The sequence below is a fragment of the Mauremys reevesii genome, linkage group 13 (genome assembly GCF_016161935.1).
Source record: "Mauremys reevesii isolate NIE-2019 linkage group 13, ASM1616193v1, whole genome shotgun sequence".
Lineage (NCBI taxonomy): Eukaryota > Metazoa > Chordata > Testudines > Geoemydidae > Mauremys > Mauremys reevesii.
In genome coordinates, this window is record NC_052635.1 from 46,142,846 (window position 1) to 46,156,679 (window position 13,834).

General features: G+C 53.0%; 2 protein-coding genes across 10 annotated transcripts in view; one reads left to right on the forward strand and one right to left on the reverse strand.

Moving 5' to 3' along the window:
* STK35 (serine/threonine kinase 35) overlaps positions 1 to 9,315 on the reverse strand; it is a 32,478-nt gene extending 23,163 nt beyond the window's left edge. Inside the window, exons 1-2 of one of the 2 annotated variants that reach the window (XM_039498496.1) lie at positions 9,187 to 9,315; positions 8,223 to 8,760 (exon numbers count right to left, since the gene is read on the reverse strand). In XM_039498496.1, the coding sequence (XP_039354430.1) occupies positions 8,223 to 8,655 (433 nt within the window). In that variant the 5' untranslated portion in view covers positions 8,656 to 8,760; positions 9,187 to 9,315. Of the gene's footprint in view, positions 1 to 8,222; positions 9,161 to 9,186 lie in introns of those variants that run through there. The other variant, XM_039498497.1, reaches the window with a different exon arrangement.
* Positions 1 to 13,834, forward strand: part of PDYN (prodynorphin) — a 98,659-nt gene that overhangs the window by 58,184 nt on the left and 26,641 nt on the right. The window lies entirely within an intron of this gene.

The window sequence follows — 13,834 nt, forward strand, 5'->3', positions numbered from 1 at the left end:
CGATATAGGAATCAGAAGAGAATCGAGCTTGCTCTCCTATAGGGTTTCTTCCGCTGTGGTGACTGGCACCACTAAGGGCTGTCCTACTCTTAAGTTTTACTGGGAAAACTCCATTGGTAAGTATCAGAGGGGTAGCTGCGTTAGTCTGTATCCACAGAAACAACGAGGAGTCTGGTGGCACCTTAAAGACTAACAGATTTATTTGGGCATGAGCTTTCGTGGGTAAAAAAACACTTCTTCAGCTTATGCCCAAATAAATCTGTTAGTCTAAGGTGCCACTGGACTCCTCGTAAGGGGTATGGTTTTTTGCTAACATAGGTGTATATTGGTAAAAGCCTCATGTATATATAGTTATACCAGTGCAATGCCTGCTGATTACCATTAGAGATTATTTGGGATGATATCTGTGCCTACAGCCGTATTCCCAGCAGGGAGGGGAGGAATCTTGAACTGTTTGCCTTCTAGCAAATAGCACTTCCTGAATATAGTGAACTCACATGATGCAGGAGAGAAGATGGAAGTTGACTTTGGTTATACAGACAGAAGCTGTTAGTGCAACTGGAGTATTTCCTCATAAAATGTTGAGAATTACATTTCACCATAAACCCAGAGTACTCAACTTGATTGCCTCTACTTTTTCTATTAAATCACATGGGCAGAGTTGAAAAGTTAACATGTGTTAAATGACTCCACCCTCCAGCAAATAAACATTCTAGCACAGACTCCAGAGAACGCGTGGGAAAGAAACTAGGATTTCCAATGGCTGATAAAGCCAAAGAACACCAAACAAGCCAAGACATCAGCTCTTTAATGGCCAGTGATTGGTATGGGTAGGTGGAGAGAAATATTGGTTATTTGCATAAACAGTCTGTAACCATGACTACTGCCATGGAAATTAGAAAAGGAGAATCTGGCTGCACCTCCCTGTCCTATGTGACTGATGAAAGTTAGATCATAGGGAGGAGTGGGAGGGAGAGCCTTTAAACTAGCAGTTCTCAACCAGGGTCCAAGGCCCCCTTGGGGCCGCAAGAAGGTTTCAGGGGGTCCACCAAACAGGGCCACCATCAGAGTCACTGGAGCTCAGGACAGAAAGCTACAGCCCTGTCACCTGGAGCTGAACCTGAAGTCTGAGCAATTTAGTTCTGAGGGACCACCTGTGGTATGAGGCCCTGGGCAACTGCCCTGCTTCCTACCCTGCCAATGCTGGCCCTGGCTTTTATATGCAGAGAAACAGTTGTTATGGCACGGGTGGGCTGTAGAGTTTTTATAGCATTGGGGGGGGGAGGGGCTCAGAAAGAAAAACATTGAGAACCCCAGCTTTAAACAAGCCATCAGAAAGTGGGGTGCTGGTGGCCAAATCAAGGCTCCCTAATCAGAGTACTGTAAAGAGGGAATCCCTCCAGGCTAGAGTCTCTGTGGCAAACAGTCTATTTGGGGAAGGAAGGGTTATTTGTTTCTGGAGATGAAAACTCAGAACAGGAAAACAGCATCTACTGTCTGAGCCGCCCTTGGTGAGAGAGTGGGAAAAGGACATGACAGAATGGAAAACCAAAGACAGAACTACTGGTCTTGGGAACAAAAACGTTTGCACAGTGAAAACAGTTACGTGCACTTACAGTTTATAATTTTATTAACTCAGCTTAATTAAAACCCGACAACACCTCCTTAAGACACAAGGGTTTGTGTATACCCTTCAGTCAGTGCTGCTCCAGCCCCCCGCAGGAAGAGTTTGGGTGGGATGGCTATTCCTGTTCTGGTAATAACTCTGAACAGCTGTTCTATGAGTTGTGTATTCTGTGCATGAGGACGTATGGACTCTGCTTATAACAGCAACGTCCCACCCCTTGTGTGCATGTCATACAGAAGTAGGAGGGCAGGTGGTACCAGGCTATAGGGCACATGTGGGAATGCAAAAGCATTCCGATTCTAGTGGCGGTGATGGCACCTTTCTACAAGTGTGACCTGTGCGGTGGTGGTGGCCAAGCTCACTCACAAAGCCAGTTTCCAACCGGCTGAAATAGTGGCTTAGCAATGAAGAAAAAGCCTTCAGTTTTTAAGAGCAAAGTGAGGAGTGTTGAGTTTTGAAGCACATTCTCTGCCCCTGGACTCCCACAAGCCAAGCGCTCGTGTCAAGACAGCTGCACCAACAGTAATAGGCCAAGTACAGGGCGAGTAACTGACCTACCAGGTCTAGGCCAGGAGCACTATTTATTCCCTTACTTATTTTCTGGGGTATAGAAAGTATTTTAATTTGTTAAATCACCTTTCTGCTGTCAGAACAAAGAGCCTCCATTTAAAGAGCTGACAAAGTAGCTAAAATGGAATTTCTGAAAGTGAAATTAAGTGACCAAGAACAATGATAAGTTTAGACAATAGGCGTGATTAGAGCTGGGAAAAAAGCAGCTCTTTGCACCCCTGAGCCTGGGCCAGATGGGGACCAAAATGACCTTCAGCGTAATTTAGGAAAGTCCTTAGTATGCTTTGGGTTATGCTGGTTGCAGTGATCCCATAGGCTCTCCTCAGCCCTCCCCTCTGGCATGTCCCCTTACTCACACACCAGGGAGTGAGTGGCATAGAACTGGCAACGGCAATGACCTCCCCTATATCTGGGCCAATCCTCTACTGATCCTTCAGGGCTGCTTTCAAGCGGTTTTATGCTATTGAGACAGCGCAAGTCAGCTGGAACCAAAGCAGAGATTCTGGCCCAATAGTTGCAATAAGTGACAACTAATGTTAAACTCAGGTTGCATATGCACACTCACACAACTGTGGCGGCAGGTCTGAAGACTGCATGTAGCGGAGTTTTGAAGAGGGTGCTCGTTGGCACTCGTGTGGAGAGGACCAGGTTACGATTTGTGTGGGACCATAAACTACATGGAGACTATTCATAGGAATCCTATACATGCAGGATAGAACATTGTCCTTGGGTAGGAATTTAGCATTTGAAATTCTGCTAATGATCCAGTCTCCTATTTTGACTTATGCGGGAATGCTACACACCAACGGCAGCAAGAGCAGGCACCTTGCAGTAGGTTTCATGGGAAAAGCAACACGGACACCAGCCCCCTTCTATTCCTGCATTTGCCTTCATCCTCCCCTTGATCTTTGCCCTCTCTATTTGCACTCTATGGTTTTTGGGGTGATTTGTTGGCCACTCTCCTCTCTCCCCCTACCCCCATTGCTGGGGTCCTTCCCTTTTTTGTCTCTGAAGGGTGCATAGAAGGACTGAGTTCTAGTTAGTTTTCCTCAGCAGTTTTTGAACTTAGCATAGAGAAAATTACTGGGAACAGTCTCCTTCTGCCTCTGGGTTTTTACTAGGGTGACCAGACAGCAAATGTGAAAAATCGGGATGGGGGGGGGGTAATAGGAGCCCATATAAGAAAAAGATCCAAAAATCAGGACTGTCCCTATAAAATCAGGACATCTGGTCACCCTAGTTTTTACACACAGAGCAGGCAGCAAAGGGAGACTAAAAGAAAAGACAACTGATTTACATCCTGGATCAGTCTCAGAACTTGTCTGAGTGTTTACATAAAGTCCCACTGAATTCAAGGACACTGCATTCCAGTCTAGGTGCTGTAGGATGGATAACATGCACTAACCCCTTCATTGCTGCAGTGACATTCCCCTGAAACATCTATTGGAACCTCAGCATTTCAAAGTGACTTAATTTAGTCAAATCACTGAGCAAATTTAACAGCTATCGAACTGGTGTCCCTTTCGCCATTGTTGAAATTAGATGTAATCTTAAAATACACTCGTTAGCTGTTAAGATTCATATGCCAAACAGATATGGCTAGCACACTGCACTGAAAAGAGATGGCCACAGTCACTGGTATAAGCTGGTGGCATCTGAAACTAACAGGCTATGCACTGCTGTGTTGTAACCAGTGTGCAGGCTGTATAGTCATGGACACTGGAGACGTATTTTGAGAGCCACGGCACGGAGTCCAGGCTGCTGTGCCGCCAGTCTGTAGCATGTTAGGGCAGTGCTTACTAGCACGTCAGCTATCTATGCTCAGTGTCTCTCTTGCAAGCTAGTTCTGTACATAGACACCATTGGCTGGAACAGCCCATAGGGCACGTGGTCGAACATGAGCCCTGAACATGTGTATGTATGAAGGCTGTGACTTTGTCGATGTGTGTACTTCCCTCTCAGTGGTCCCTCAACTGAGGCTAATGGATCTCCAAGCCAGGTGCTCAGCTTCAGCTGTATATTGCTGAGATGCCGAATAATGTATTTCGGATCATAAACGACATTCACTCTGCGAAAGAATTTGAACCCTACAGTCTAGTGGTCTGTTACTTGAGACTCATCCAAAATGAGGAGCACGAGTTAATCCCCACATCCTGAACTGCGGCACGTTGGCACAACATCTGTGCATGCCTGTAAATAGCCGGGCGGAGGTCACGCAGAACGGCACGGCAGGGATTCTAAGCGCTGGCACATGGGCCTGAACACTGCTGGTAGCGGGGAACAGGAGGGGCATGACCAAGCACAGGTGCCTTGGGTGACCGGGGAAGGGGGAACTGAGGTACCGAAGCTTTTGGTGATATCTCCCCCACCTGTGTACCTACTTCAAAGCACCTATCAGTGTAAGTTACATAGCCTTGGAGGTCGCTGAGCTGCAAGCTATTGAGGTTTTTTTGGGGGGGTGAACCGATGCATTTTGGAGCATACAGGGTTCTTCACCTAGCAAATAACAGAACTCAAGCTTACTGACAGGTCTGTGATGACAGGCTAGGGATGGGGAGGTGCAGTAGCTTTGAGGGAGAAATTCACCAATTGCAGGTTCAAGCTGGCATTGATTGTTGCAATGCAGTGCATGTCGCTCCCTCAGGATAGGAAGGGGATGGGGGTCCCAGGGTAGTCTCCCCAATTTACAGCTTCCTGCAGCAGAATCTTTTACTTTCCTATACAATAGGCTCCACTTGTTGCCATGAAGGGAGGGAAGGTCTGAGGGAGAGGGGGTGGCTTCTGGACCTCTCTGCCTGAGGGAGTTTCTAGGGTAGGGGAGAACATACCGGAATCTTTCAGGGAAGAATATTGTCTTGGGGAACCTCTTTCCCCCAATTTCCAGGGAAGGACTCCACGACAGGGACTGTACGAGGGCCCCGAGAGGAGCCCCCACGACCTTTCTGCCAGGTCTCCAGACTCAGATAAGGCTGGCTCTGCTTATTACAAATGAGGTGGGTCCCACTGGAGGAGGGGCAGGACCCTCAAGGGTGGTACCCATGTGTAGGTTTCTAATTATCTTTCAGAAAGTTCTCCCTGAGGAACATGCATAGTTGACTGCCTGTTGCTGGGTGTATGAGAAGGAATCCCTATGAGAGGTATGGGAGCCTCCCTCCTTCACTGGGGGTGGGGGCATATAGTGGGACCCAGAGGTGTGGCACAAGTAGAACAGGTCTTCCTTATGCTGAGTGGAAATATACGGGTTATGGAAGGCCCCTGGCTGAAATTGTACGGGGGGGGAAGAGGTTGGGGGAGGGGGACCCTATACCAGATACAGGTAGAGCGGTCTCTGCTTGCTGCTGCGTGAGGGGGTTTATGGAGGATCCCTCTGAGGATACCCGGTATATAGGAGATGGGGGGGGGGGGGAGCAATACTTCTCAGGGATATCTCCACCAGGTGCAGGTAAAGCGGACAGCTTGTTGCTGTATGGGTGGGTATTATGAAGGGTCCGGGGAAGGGAACTACAAGGGTGCCAGGACTGTGTACAGGTCCTGTGGGCGAGTCCCAGTAACGCTCAGGGAGGTCTCCACCAGGCTCAAGTTGAGCTAGCTCTGCATGTTGCAGAGCGGGTGACTGGGAGTCACTGTGTGGGGTGTATAGGAGCTCCCAGGGCTTTAGGAGGTGCAGAGGTTGCTGTGGGGGGGTATGGGGATCTGATAGGGCTGTGGGGGCACATGGAGTTTCAGGGCTATAGGGTCACCATGTGGGGTTGTTGTGGGGGTCCTGGTATCTTTTAGGGAGGTCTCCACCAGGCACAGGTAGAGCAGGCTGTGGCTGTAGCTAAGAGGGGTTATACTGGGGGTGTCGCTGAGCGGGGTTTGGGGCGCCATGGTTGGGGTACCTTTCAGGAGGTCTCCACCAGGCGTAAGTACAGCTGGCTGTGGCTGAGGTGGAGTTATATGGAGGGGTTGTTGAGGGGGGTTTGGGGGTGTCTATGGGGGAGGGATGATATCTTTCAGGGAGGTCTCCACCAGACATAGGTACAGCTGACGGCGGGTTATGTGGGGTGGAGGTGGGGGGCTGTGCTCGCTGAGGGGGCTTTGGGAGTACCAGAGCTGCGGGGGGAGGTCCAGTACCTTTCAGGGAGGTCTCCACCAGGTGCAGGTACAGCTGGGGGGAGTTATACAGGAGGGGTCGCTGAGGGGGGTGTGAGGGGCCCAGGGCTGGGGCCCAGGGGACTGTGCCTTTAGGGAGGTCTCCACCAGGCGCAGGTACAGCTGAGGGGGTATATGGGAGGATCACTGAGGGGGTCCCAGAGCTGGGGGTATATGGGGGAGTCACTGAGAGGGTTTGGGGGTCAGTACCTTTCAGGGAGGTCTCCACCAGGGGCAGGTATAGCTGGGGGGATATAAGGGGGTCGCTGAAGGGGTCCCAAGGCTGGGTGGGTATACGGGGGTGTCCCAGAGGGGTTGGGGTCTGGTACCTTTCAGGAGGTCTCCACCAGGCGCAGGTACAGCTGGGGGTTATACAGGGGGTCGCTGAGGGGGTTTGGGGTCCCTGGGCTGGGGGGGTGGGTACCTTTTAGGGAGGTCCCCACCAGGCGCAGGTACAGCTAGGGGAGTATACAGGGGGTCGCTGAGGGGGTTCCAGGGCTGGGGTTATACGGGGTCGCTGAGGGGTTTGGGGTCCCAGGGCTGGGGCAGGTCGCTGGGGTTATACGGGGGTCGGGGTCCCAGGGCTGGGGTCGGTACCTTTCAGGAGGCCTCCACCAGGTGCAGGTACAGCTAGGGGAGTATACGGGGTCGCTGAGGGGGTCCCAGGGGTTATACGGGGTCGCTGAGGGCGTTTGGGGTCCCAGGGCTGGCGGGGTCGCTGGGGTCGGTCTCCTTTCAGGAAGGTCTCCACCAGGCGCAGGTACAGCTGGGGGTTTATACAGGGGGTCGCTGAGCTGAGGGGTTTGGGGTCCCGGGCTGGGGTCGCTGGGGGTCGGTACCTTTCAGGAGGTCTCCACCAGGCGCAGGTACAGCTGGGGCTATACAGGGGGTCGCTGAGGAGAGTCCCAGGGGCTCGCTGAGGGGGTTTGGGGTCCCAGGGCTGGGGGTCGGTACCTTTCAGGAGGTCTCCACCAGGCGCAGGTACAGCTGGGGGTTATACAGGGGTCGCTGAGGGGGCCCGGGGGTCGCTGAAGGGGTTTGGGGTCCCAGGGCCGGGGGTCGCTGGGGGTCGGTACCTTTCAGGAGGTCTCCACCAGGCGCAGGTACAGCTGGGGGTTTATACAGGGGGTCGCTGAGGGGGTGCTGAGGGGGTTTGGGGTCCCAGGGCTGGGGGGGTTGGTACCTTTCAGGGAGGTCTCCACCAGGCGCAGGTACAGCTGGGGGGGGGGGTTATACGGGGGGGTCCCAGGGGGTCGCTGAGGGGGTTTGGGGTCCCAGGGCGGGGGCTCGGTACCTTTCAGGAGGTCTCCACCAGGCGCAGGTACAGCTGGGGGTTTATACAGGGGGTCGCTGAGGGGGTCCCAGGGGTCGCTGAGGGGGTTGGGGTCCCAGGGCTGGGGGTCACTGGGGGTTGGTACCTTTCAGGGAGGTCTCCACCAGGCGCAGGTACAGCTGGGGGTTATACAGGGGGTCCCAGGGGTCGCTGAGGGGTTTGGGGTCCCAGGGCTGGGGGTTGCTGGGGGTCGGTACCTTTCAGGAGGTCTCCACCAGGCGCAGGTACAGCTGGGGGTTTATACAGGGGGTCGCTGAGGGGTTTGGGGTCCCAGGGCGGGGGTCGCTGGGGGTCGGTACCTTTCAGGAGGTCTCCACCAGGCGCAGGTACAGCTGGGAGGGTTATAAAGGGGGGGTCGCTGAGGGGGGTGCCCCGGGGGTCGCTGAGGGGGTTTGGGGTCCCAGGGCCGGGGGGGTCGGTACCTTTCAGGGAGGTCTCCACCAGGCGCAGGTACAGCTGGGGGGGTTTATACAGGGGGGGTCGCTGAGGGGGGGTCCCAGGGGGTCGCTGAGGGGGTTTGGGGTCCCAGGGCTGGGGGGGTCGCTGGGGGGTCGGTACCTTTCAGGGAGGTCTCCACCAGGCGCAGGTACAGCTGGCTCTGCTTGTTGCCGTGGCTCATGCGCTGGCCCAGCCCGTCGCGCTGCAGCACGCACTCCTCGAAGCGCACCACGTTGGGGTGGCGGCGCCGCAGGCTGGTCAGGGCCCAGAACTCGGCCAGCGCCAGCTCCACGTTCTCGGGCGCGTCGCAGCGGATCCGCTTGACGGCCAGGCGGGCGCCGCTGCGGCCCGACACGGCCTCGTACACCACCCCGTAGGAGCCGCGCCCGATCTCGGCCACCAGGCTGTAGCGCGGCGCCCCGGCCCCGCCGCCCGCCGCCGGCTCCATGGGGCCCCTCAGCGCCGGGCCCCGCTCCCGCTCCGGCCGCCGCCTCCGCTCGGCCGCGGGCCTTTGTGTCCCTCGGCGGCCGCCGTCCGCCGCGGCCGTTTCCATGGCTGCTCCGCCGCGTGGGGCTCTGGCTGCTGCCGCCCGGGACCCCCACTCCTCATCCCGCCGCCCGGGGCGCGGGGAGCATAGGCCGCCTCCGGGAACCGGAGCCTGCGAACGACACAAGCCCGACAGGCAGGGAGATGGGGGGCGTGGGACTCAGTCGGAGGACAGAAAAGCGCGCCCTGCCTGCCCCTTTAAGGGTTGAGCCAATAGCGGCTGCCGAGGAGGTTGAGGCCGAACCATTCTGGGGGGAGAGGGAGGAAAGAAAGAGGTCGCCCACCCCAAACGCCTCCAAGACAAACAGGAGCCGTTGGTTCCACGGGCAGCTCGACAAACGCCAACTAAAAATCCTAGTGGGGCATTACTAGCCTTGCCAAGCGTTACCGTTGGCTCAGCTCCCAATCCATTGCCTGGGTCCCCCCCCGTTTAGAATGGTTTGTCCCCCGAAGTGTAAACACTCCATCGCTGGCTTCCGGGAGTTGGGAGAGTCCATTATGCACCCAGGGGAGGGGGCGCGAGGAATCGCTCATTTACCTGTCTCCCTGCCTGCCCGTGTAAAGCGCGCGCGGCCGGGCCTGGGGCCGCGGCCGGGCACGGGGCGGAGGCGCTGCTGCGGGGCTCAGCGGGCGGGGCGCTGAGAGGCCGCGGCTGCTGCCGCCGAGCTCCCCCCGGGCCGCGCTGCTGGGGCCCGGGCGCTGCGCGCGGACAATGCAGCGGCGGCGGCTGGGATAAGAGCCGGGGCGCAACAGCCCCTTACGTAACCCTTATGTAACAGCGGCCGGCTCCGGCCTGCGGGGGCCCTTAATCCGCCCTCCGGCGCGGGCGCGGCTGGCGGTGGCTGCAGAGCGGCATGGGGAGGGACGGGGTGCGCAGTGCTGGGAGGGTGAATGGGGAGGGGTGCGCAGTGCTGGGGGGTGAATGGGGAGGGTGCAGTGATGGGGGTGAATGGGGAGGTGCGCAGTGATGGGAGGGGTGAATGGGGAGGGTGCGCAGGGATGAGATGGGATGGGGTATGAATGGGGGGTGTGCAGTGCTGGGAGGGTGAATGGGGAGGGTGCGCAGTGCTGGGATGTGAATGGGGCGGTGCGCAGTGCTGGGATGGGGAGGGCTGGGCAGTGTCAGGATGGGGTGTGAATGGGGTACGGGTGGGCAGTGTTGGGATGGGGTCGAAGGAGGGGTGTTAAAGGGAGGGCTGGATAGTGGGGCTGTAAATGGGGCTGGGCAGTGGTGGGATGGGGAATGGGGAGGGATGGATAGTGGGGGTGTAGCATCAGGTTGAGGGTGTGAATGGGGTATGGGTGGGCAGTGTTGGGATGGGGATGAGGTTGTTAACGGGAGGGCTGGGTAGTGGGGGCTGTAAATGGGGGGGCTGGGCAGTGGTGGGATGGGGGAATGGGGAGGGGTGGGTAGTGGGGGGTGCAGCGTCAGGATGGGGTGTGAATGGGGAACGGGTGGGCAGTGCTGGGATGGGGGGGTGAGAGGTGTTAAAGGGAGGGGTGGGTAGTGGGGGCTGTAAATGGGGGAGGGCTGGGCAGCAGCGGGATGGGGATGTGAAGAGGGGAACTTGAGGCTGGGCAGTGAATGGGGGAGGAGGGAGCTGTGCAACTGCAGCGGGAAGGAGTGTTTTGTCTTGGGGGTGGTTATGCTGCAGTTACATGGTGGGGGTAATAAACCGAAGAGTGGGGGCTATGCATTAGTCTGCAGGATGTGAAGTAGGCAGGTGCTATGATGAAGCTGCGTGGGGATAGGATCTTGGGGGGCTTTGTACAGTAGTATGGGGGAAGGGTCAGTTGGCACAGGGCTGTGTGCTCGGCTGTGGTATTAGGTGAAGTGTACCAAAAAGATAGTTTCTCTGCCCTGAATAGCTCAGTGTTGAAGAGCACCATGTGCCCGGTACAGTATGGTCCAAGAAGAAACCCACACACAGCACCAGGCCCTTTGAGAGAGGAGAGGAAAGAGCTTGATCTATATTCATTGGGAGGCCGTATCCATATTTTCAGATACCATGGGGAGTTTTCTGTGGCTTTTAATCTCTGCTGGGCCTTCCTTAGGGTGAAATGATAAAAACCAAACAGTACGGAAAGGGAGGGAGTCCCACTGTTGTTATGTATAGTATAAAATATGCAATATTTGAATTTGTTTAGCTGCACCTTCTCAAAATCCTCCTTAGTGTGCACTACTCTAAATAGTTTTGTCTGGTCAACAGCTTCTTAGTTACTGCTTTCTCGAAGCCATTAATAAATAGTTGTGGACAACACCACTTCCAGGGATATCCCACTGAGAGCGTCTCAGTCTACACTGAGGGGAAGCTGCTGGTTAAATGATGAACTGTGGAGGTCATGTTTTGGTTTTGATTTTGTAATCCCCAAAGCCAGAGGTGATTCAGATCAAATCCAGTTTTATCTAAATCATCACAGTTTTTTTTTAAAGAGGATGATAGAGCCTGGCTGAAAAAATCAGTTTTGGTCCATCTCTATTATTTGTATTTATGCAATGCCATAAATGCACGTGGATCTCTATCAAACAGTGAAAGACTGTGAGGCTGAACTCTTTAAGGACACATAGGATTTGGAGGCATAACTCGCACTCATTCCAATGGGAACTGTGTCTAAACCCCTAGATGGCTTTGAAAATCTCAGCTTGGGTCCATGCCTTGAAATGCTTGTGGTTTAAAGGTAAGAACAGGAGGAGAGGACAGACACAGAAGCTGGGGAAGACAAGGATGATAGAAGTGCAGATGAGTGATGTGTGGATTTTAAGGTTTACATGGTGGTTCATTTCTTGACAAGTATTTTTCATCCACACCAGGAATTGGCCTCTGAGACTGGTATCATCAAACATTTCATAAAGCCTGCAGACACTGGGCCAATCCTGCTGTAGCTCCATTGAAATATATGGGGGATTTTAAAATCTGCCGCAGTTTTGGCTCTTACATGTATTCTGGAGCATAGATATTGTAGCACTAGACTGACTCATTGGAACCACTAATTTTTAGTACTATATACCGTAGTCCGTTTCTAGAGGCTGAGAGAGAAAATTTCTGGGCCATCAGATAAACTTCTGAATGTGTTTGCCCCGCAATGCACTGCTACAGCGGTTCCCAACAAATGCAGTTTGCAAAGGCCTGCATTGTCCCAGTGAATCCTGATTGTAGTTTAGTGACACCTTATCAGCCATTTGAATGTGTGCTGCTGCAAAGTCTGTCCCATAACTAACTTTATCCAATCACCTGCTAGTTTCAAATGCCATAGTTTCCTCTGACAAAGTTAAACAAATGTCTGCTCCCCATGGCCAGCTTGGCGGGATTTAATAACCTTTTTTTCAAATGGAAAATTCCTTGCGAACATCACTGATCGTGAACCTGAAGCTTTAATTCTGTCCAGTGTTATTTTGCTCAACTTTGGAACAGCTCATTCTGGTGCTTCGGGTTTCTAGGCTTGCGATAAAGAGAGATTCGTTGCTAGGGCTTCTTAAAGCAAAATAAATTGTTTGAGGTGGCTGCTCCTTGCCAGCAATACAGGATTTAAAGCAGCACCCATCCCTGCTACACCTTGCATCACAGGGCATGGCATGGGGTCAGTGATCTGCCTGAATCAGTCGAGTTCATAATATTAAGATTAAGCAGAAACCCAAGAGTTAATTGGTTTGACACTTCTGATGGGTGATAGCTTGGCAGTAAATAAATCCAGTACTTAATACACTTGGAGGCACAGCGGAGGCTGAAGACCTCTGACAGCTATTTGGGTTATATTAAAAAAACAAACCCAAAGATAATTACTAAAGAGTCAATGAAACATCTGTCAGTCTCCATCTGTAATTAATTCCAAGTCGGTATTTGGCCTTGCAAAGCTCTCCTTGATATAAAGAAAGTTGAGACTCTCAGGGTGACTCAGTGCATAAGGGGTTGGGTCTCCTGTACTTGTTAACCCTCTGCTCCCAGTTACTGGCCATGTGATTATGGCAAACTTCCCTAATTTCAATCCCTCCAAGTCACTTTTAGCCTGGGGCGGTGGTGACAAACCTGGAATCTGTCCTGGCACCGTTCTTACTAGTGGGACTGAACTTAACTGGGACTGAAGTAGTCAATAAACTGCATTTCCTTAATGCCTCTTGTGTGAGGGTCTCAGAGTGCTTGACAAGCATCCATACAACTTGTCTACATCACAGGGGTGCGGGTAAGCGTCAAGGGCCCAATCCTGTAACCACTTCACTTCGCATAGTACTTCCTACTGTGAACAATCTCATTGAAGTCAGTACAGCTGCTCATGTGAATAAGGGCTTCAGGATTTGGATAACTAGAAAAACAAAGGGCAAGACTTTGAAAACGTAGGTGTGCAGAATGCACCCCTCGGGGCCCATCAGAGGTGCTGCAGGCCTTCTGTTTGCATTGTGGGAGGTGAAAGGCAGCAGGATGAGGCTCTAACTTGGCCCTCTTTGTTGCTCTCAGTGTTTGCTTCCTCACACCAGATCAACCTAAGTATAATGAGGTCGTTGTGGGGAAATCAAACAATTCTTTTTTCATAAAGTGTTGCAAACAGATATTTGCAATTTCTTTTGGGCCCATTACATAACCTCAACTATAACCCTTTCCAGGGCTTTTTATATGTGCAAGATTGGCCGTTTTGGCACCAAAACATACAGCTTGGCATAACTTCTGATGTGATTCTTTGGAACTGAAATTTATTAATTTAAAAATTGTGGGGTTTGCCCCCCAAATTCAAAGCATTTCAAGTGACTACTAGGCCATTTTTAGCTCCTAAGTGATGATAATTGAGTGGAAAAACATATTCCATAGGTGGCTTTTGCAAAACTGGATTGACATTGTGAGGCTGGAAAAAATGTGAACTATATTGGGACTGATCCAAAGCTCATCAGTCAAAGTCAGTGTGTCTTTCCATTGACTTCAATGGGCTTCAGTGGTTCAAGCCCATTTCTGAGAGTCCAAAGTCCATTGTGAGTATCCCAGCACCCACAGTAGCTACCACTGTGAATGTATCTCTAGCTGACTGAAAGCTGCCACCTGCTGTGCAACCTCTCCCTGGGAGATCCAGGCCACGTCTTCCAGAAAAGCTTGTGTGCCAGTTCCCCTCTGGGGAAGGTGGGAGATTGGCGGATCATGGCACACCTCCCCTCTCTTAAGCAAAGCACTTAATGTCAAAAGTCAATGCAAGGTCCCCTCCAC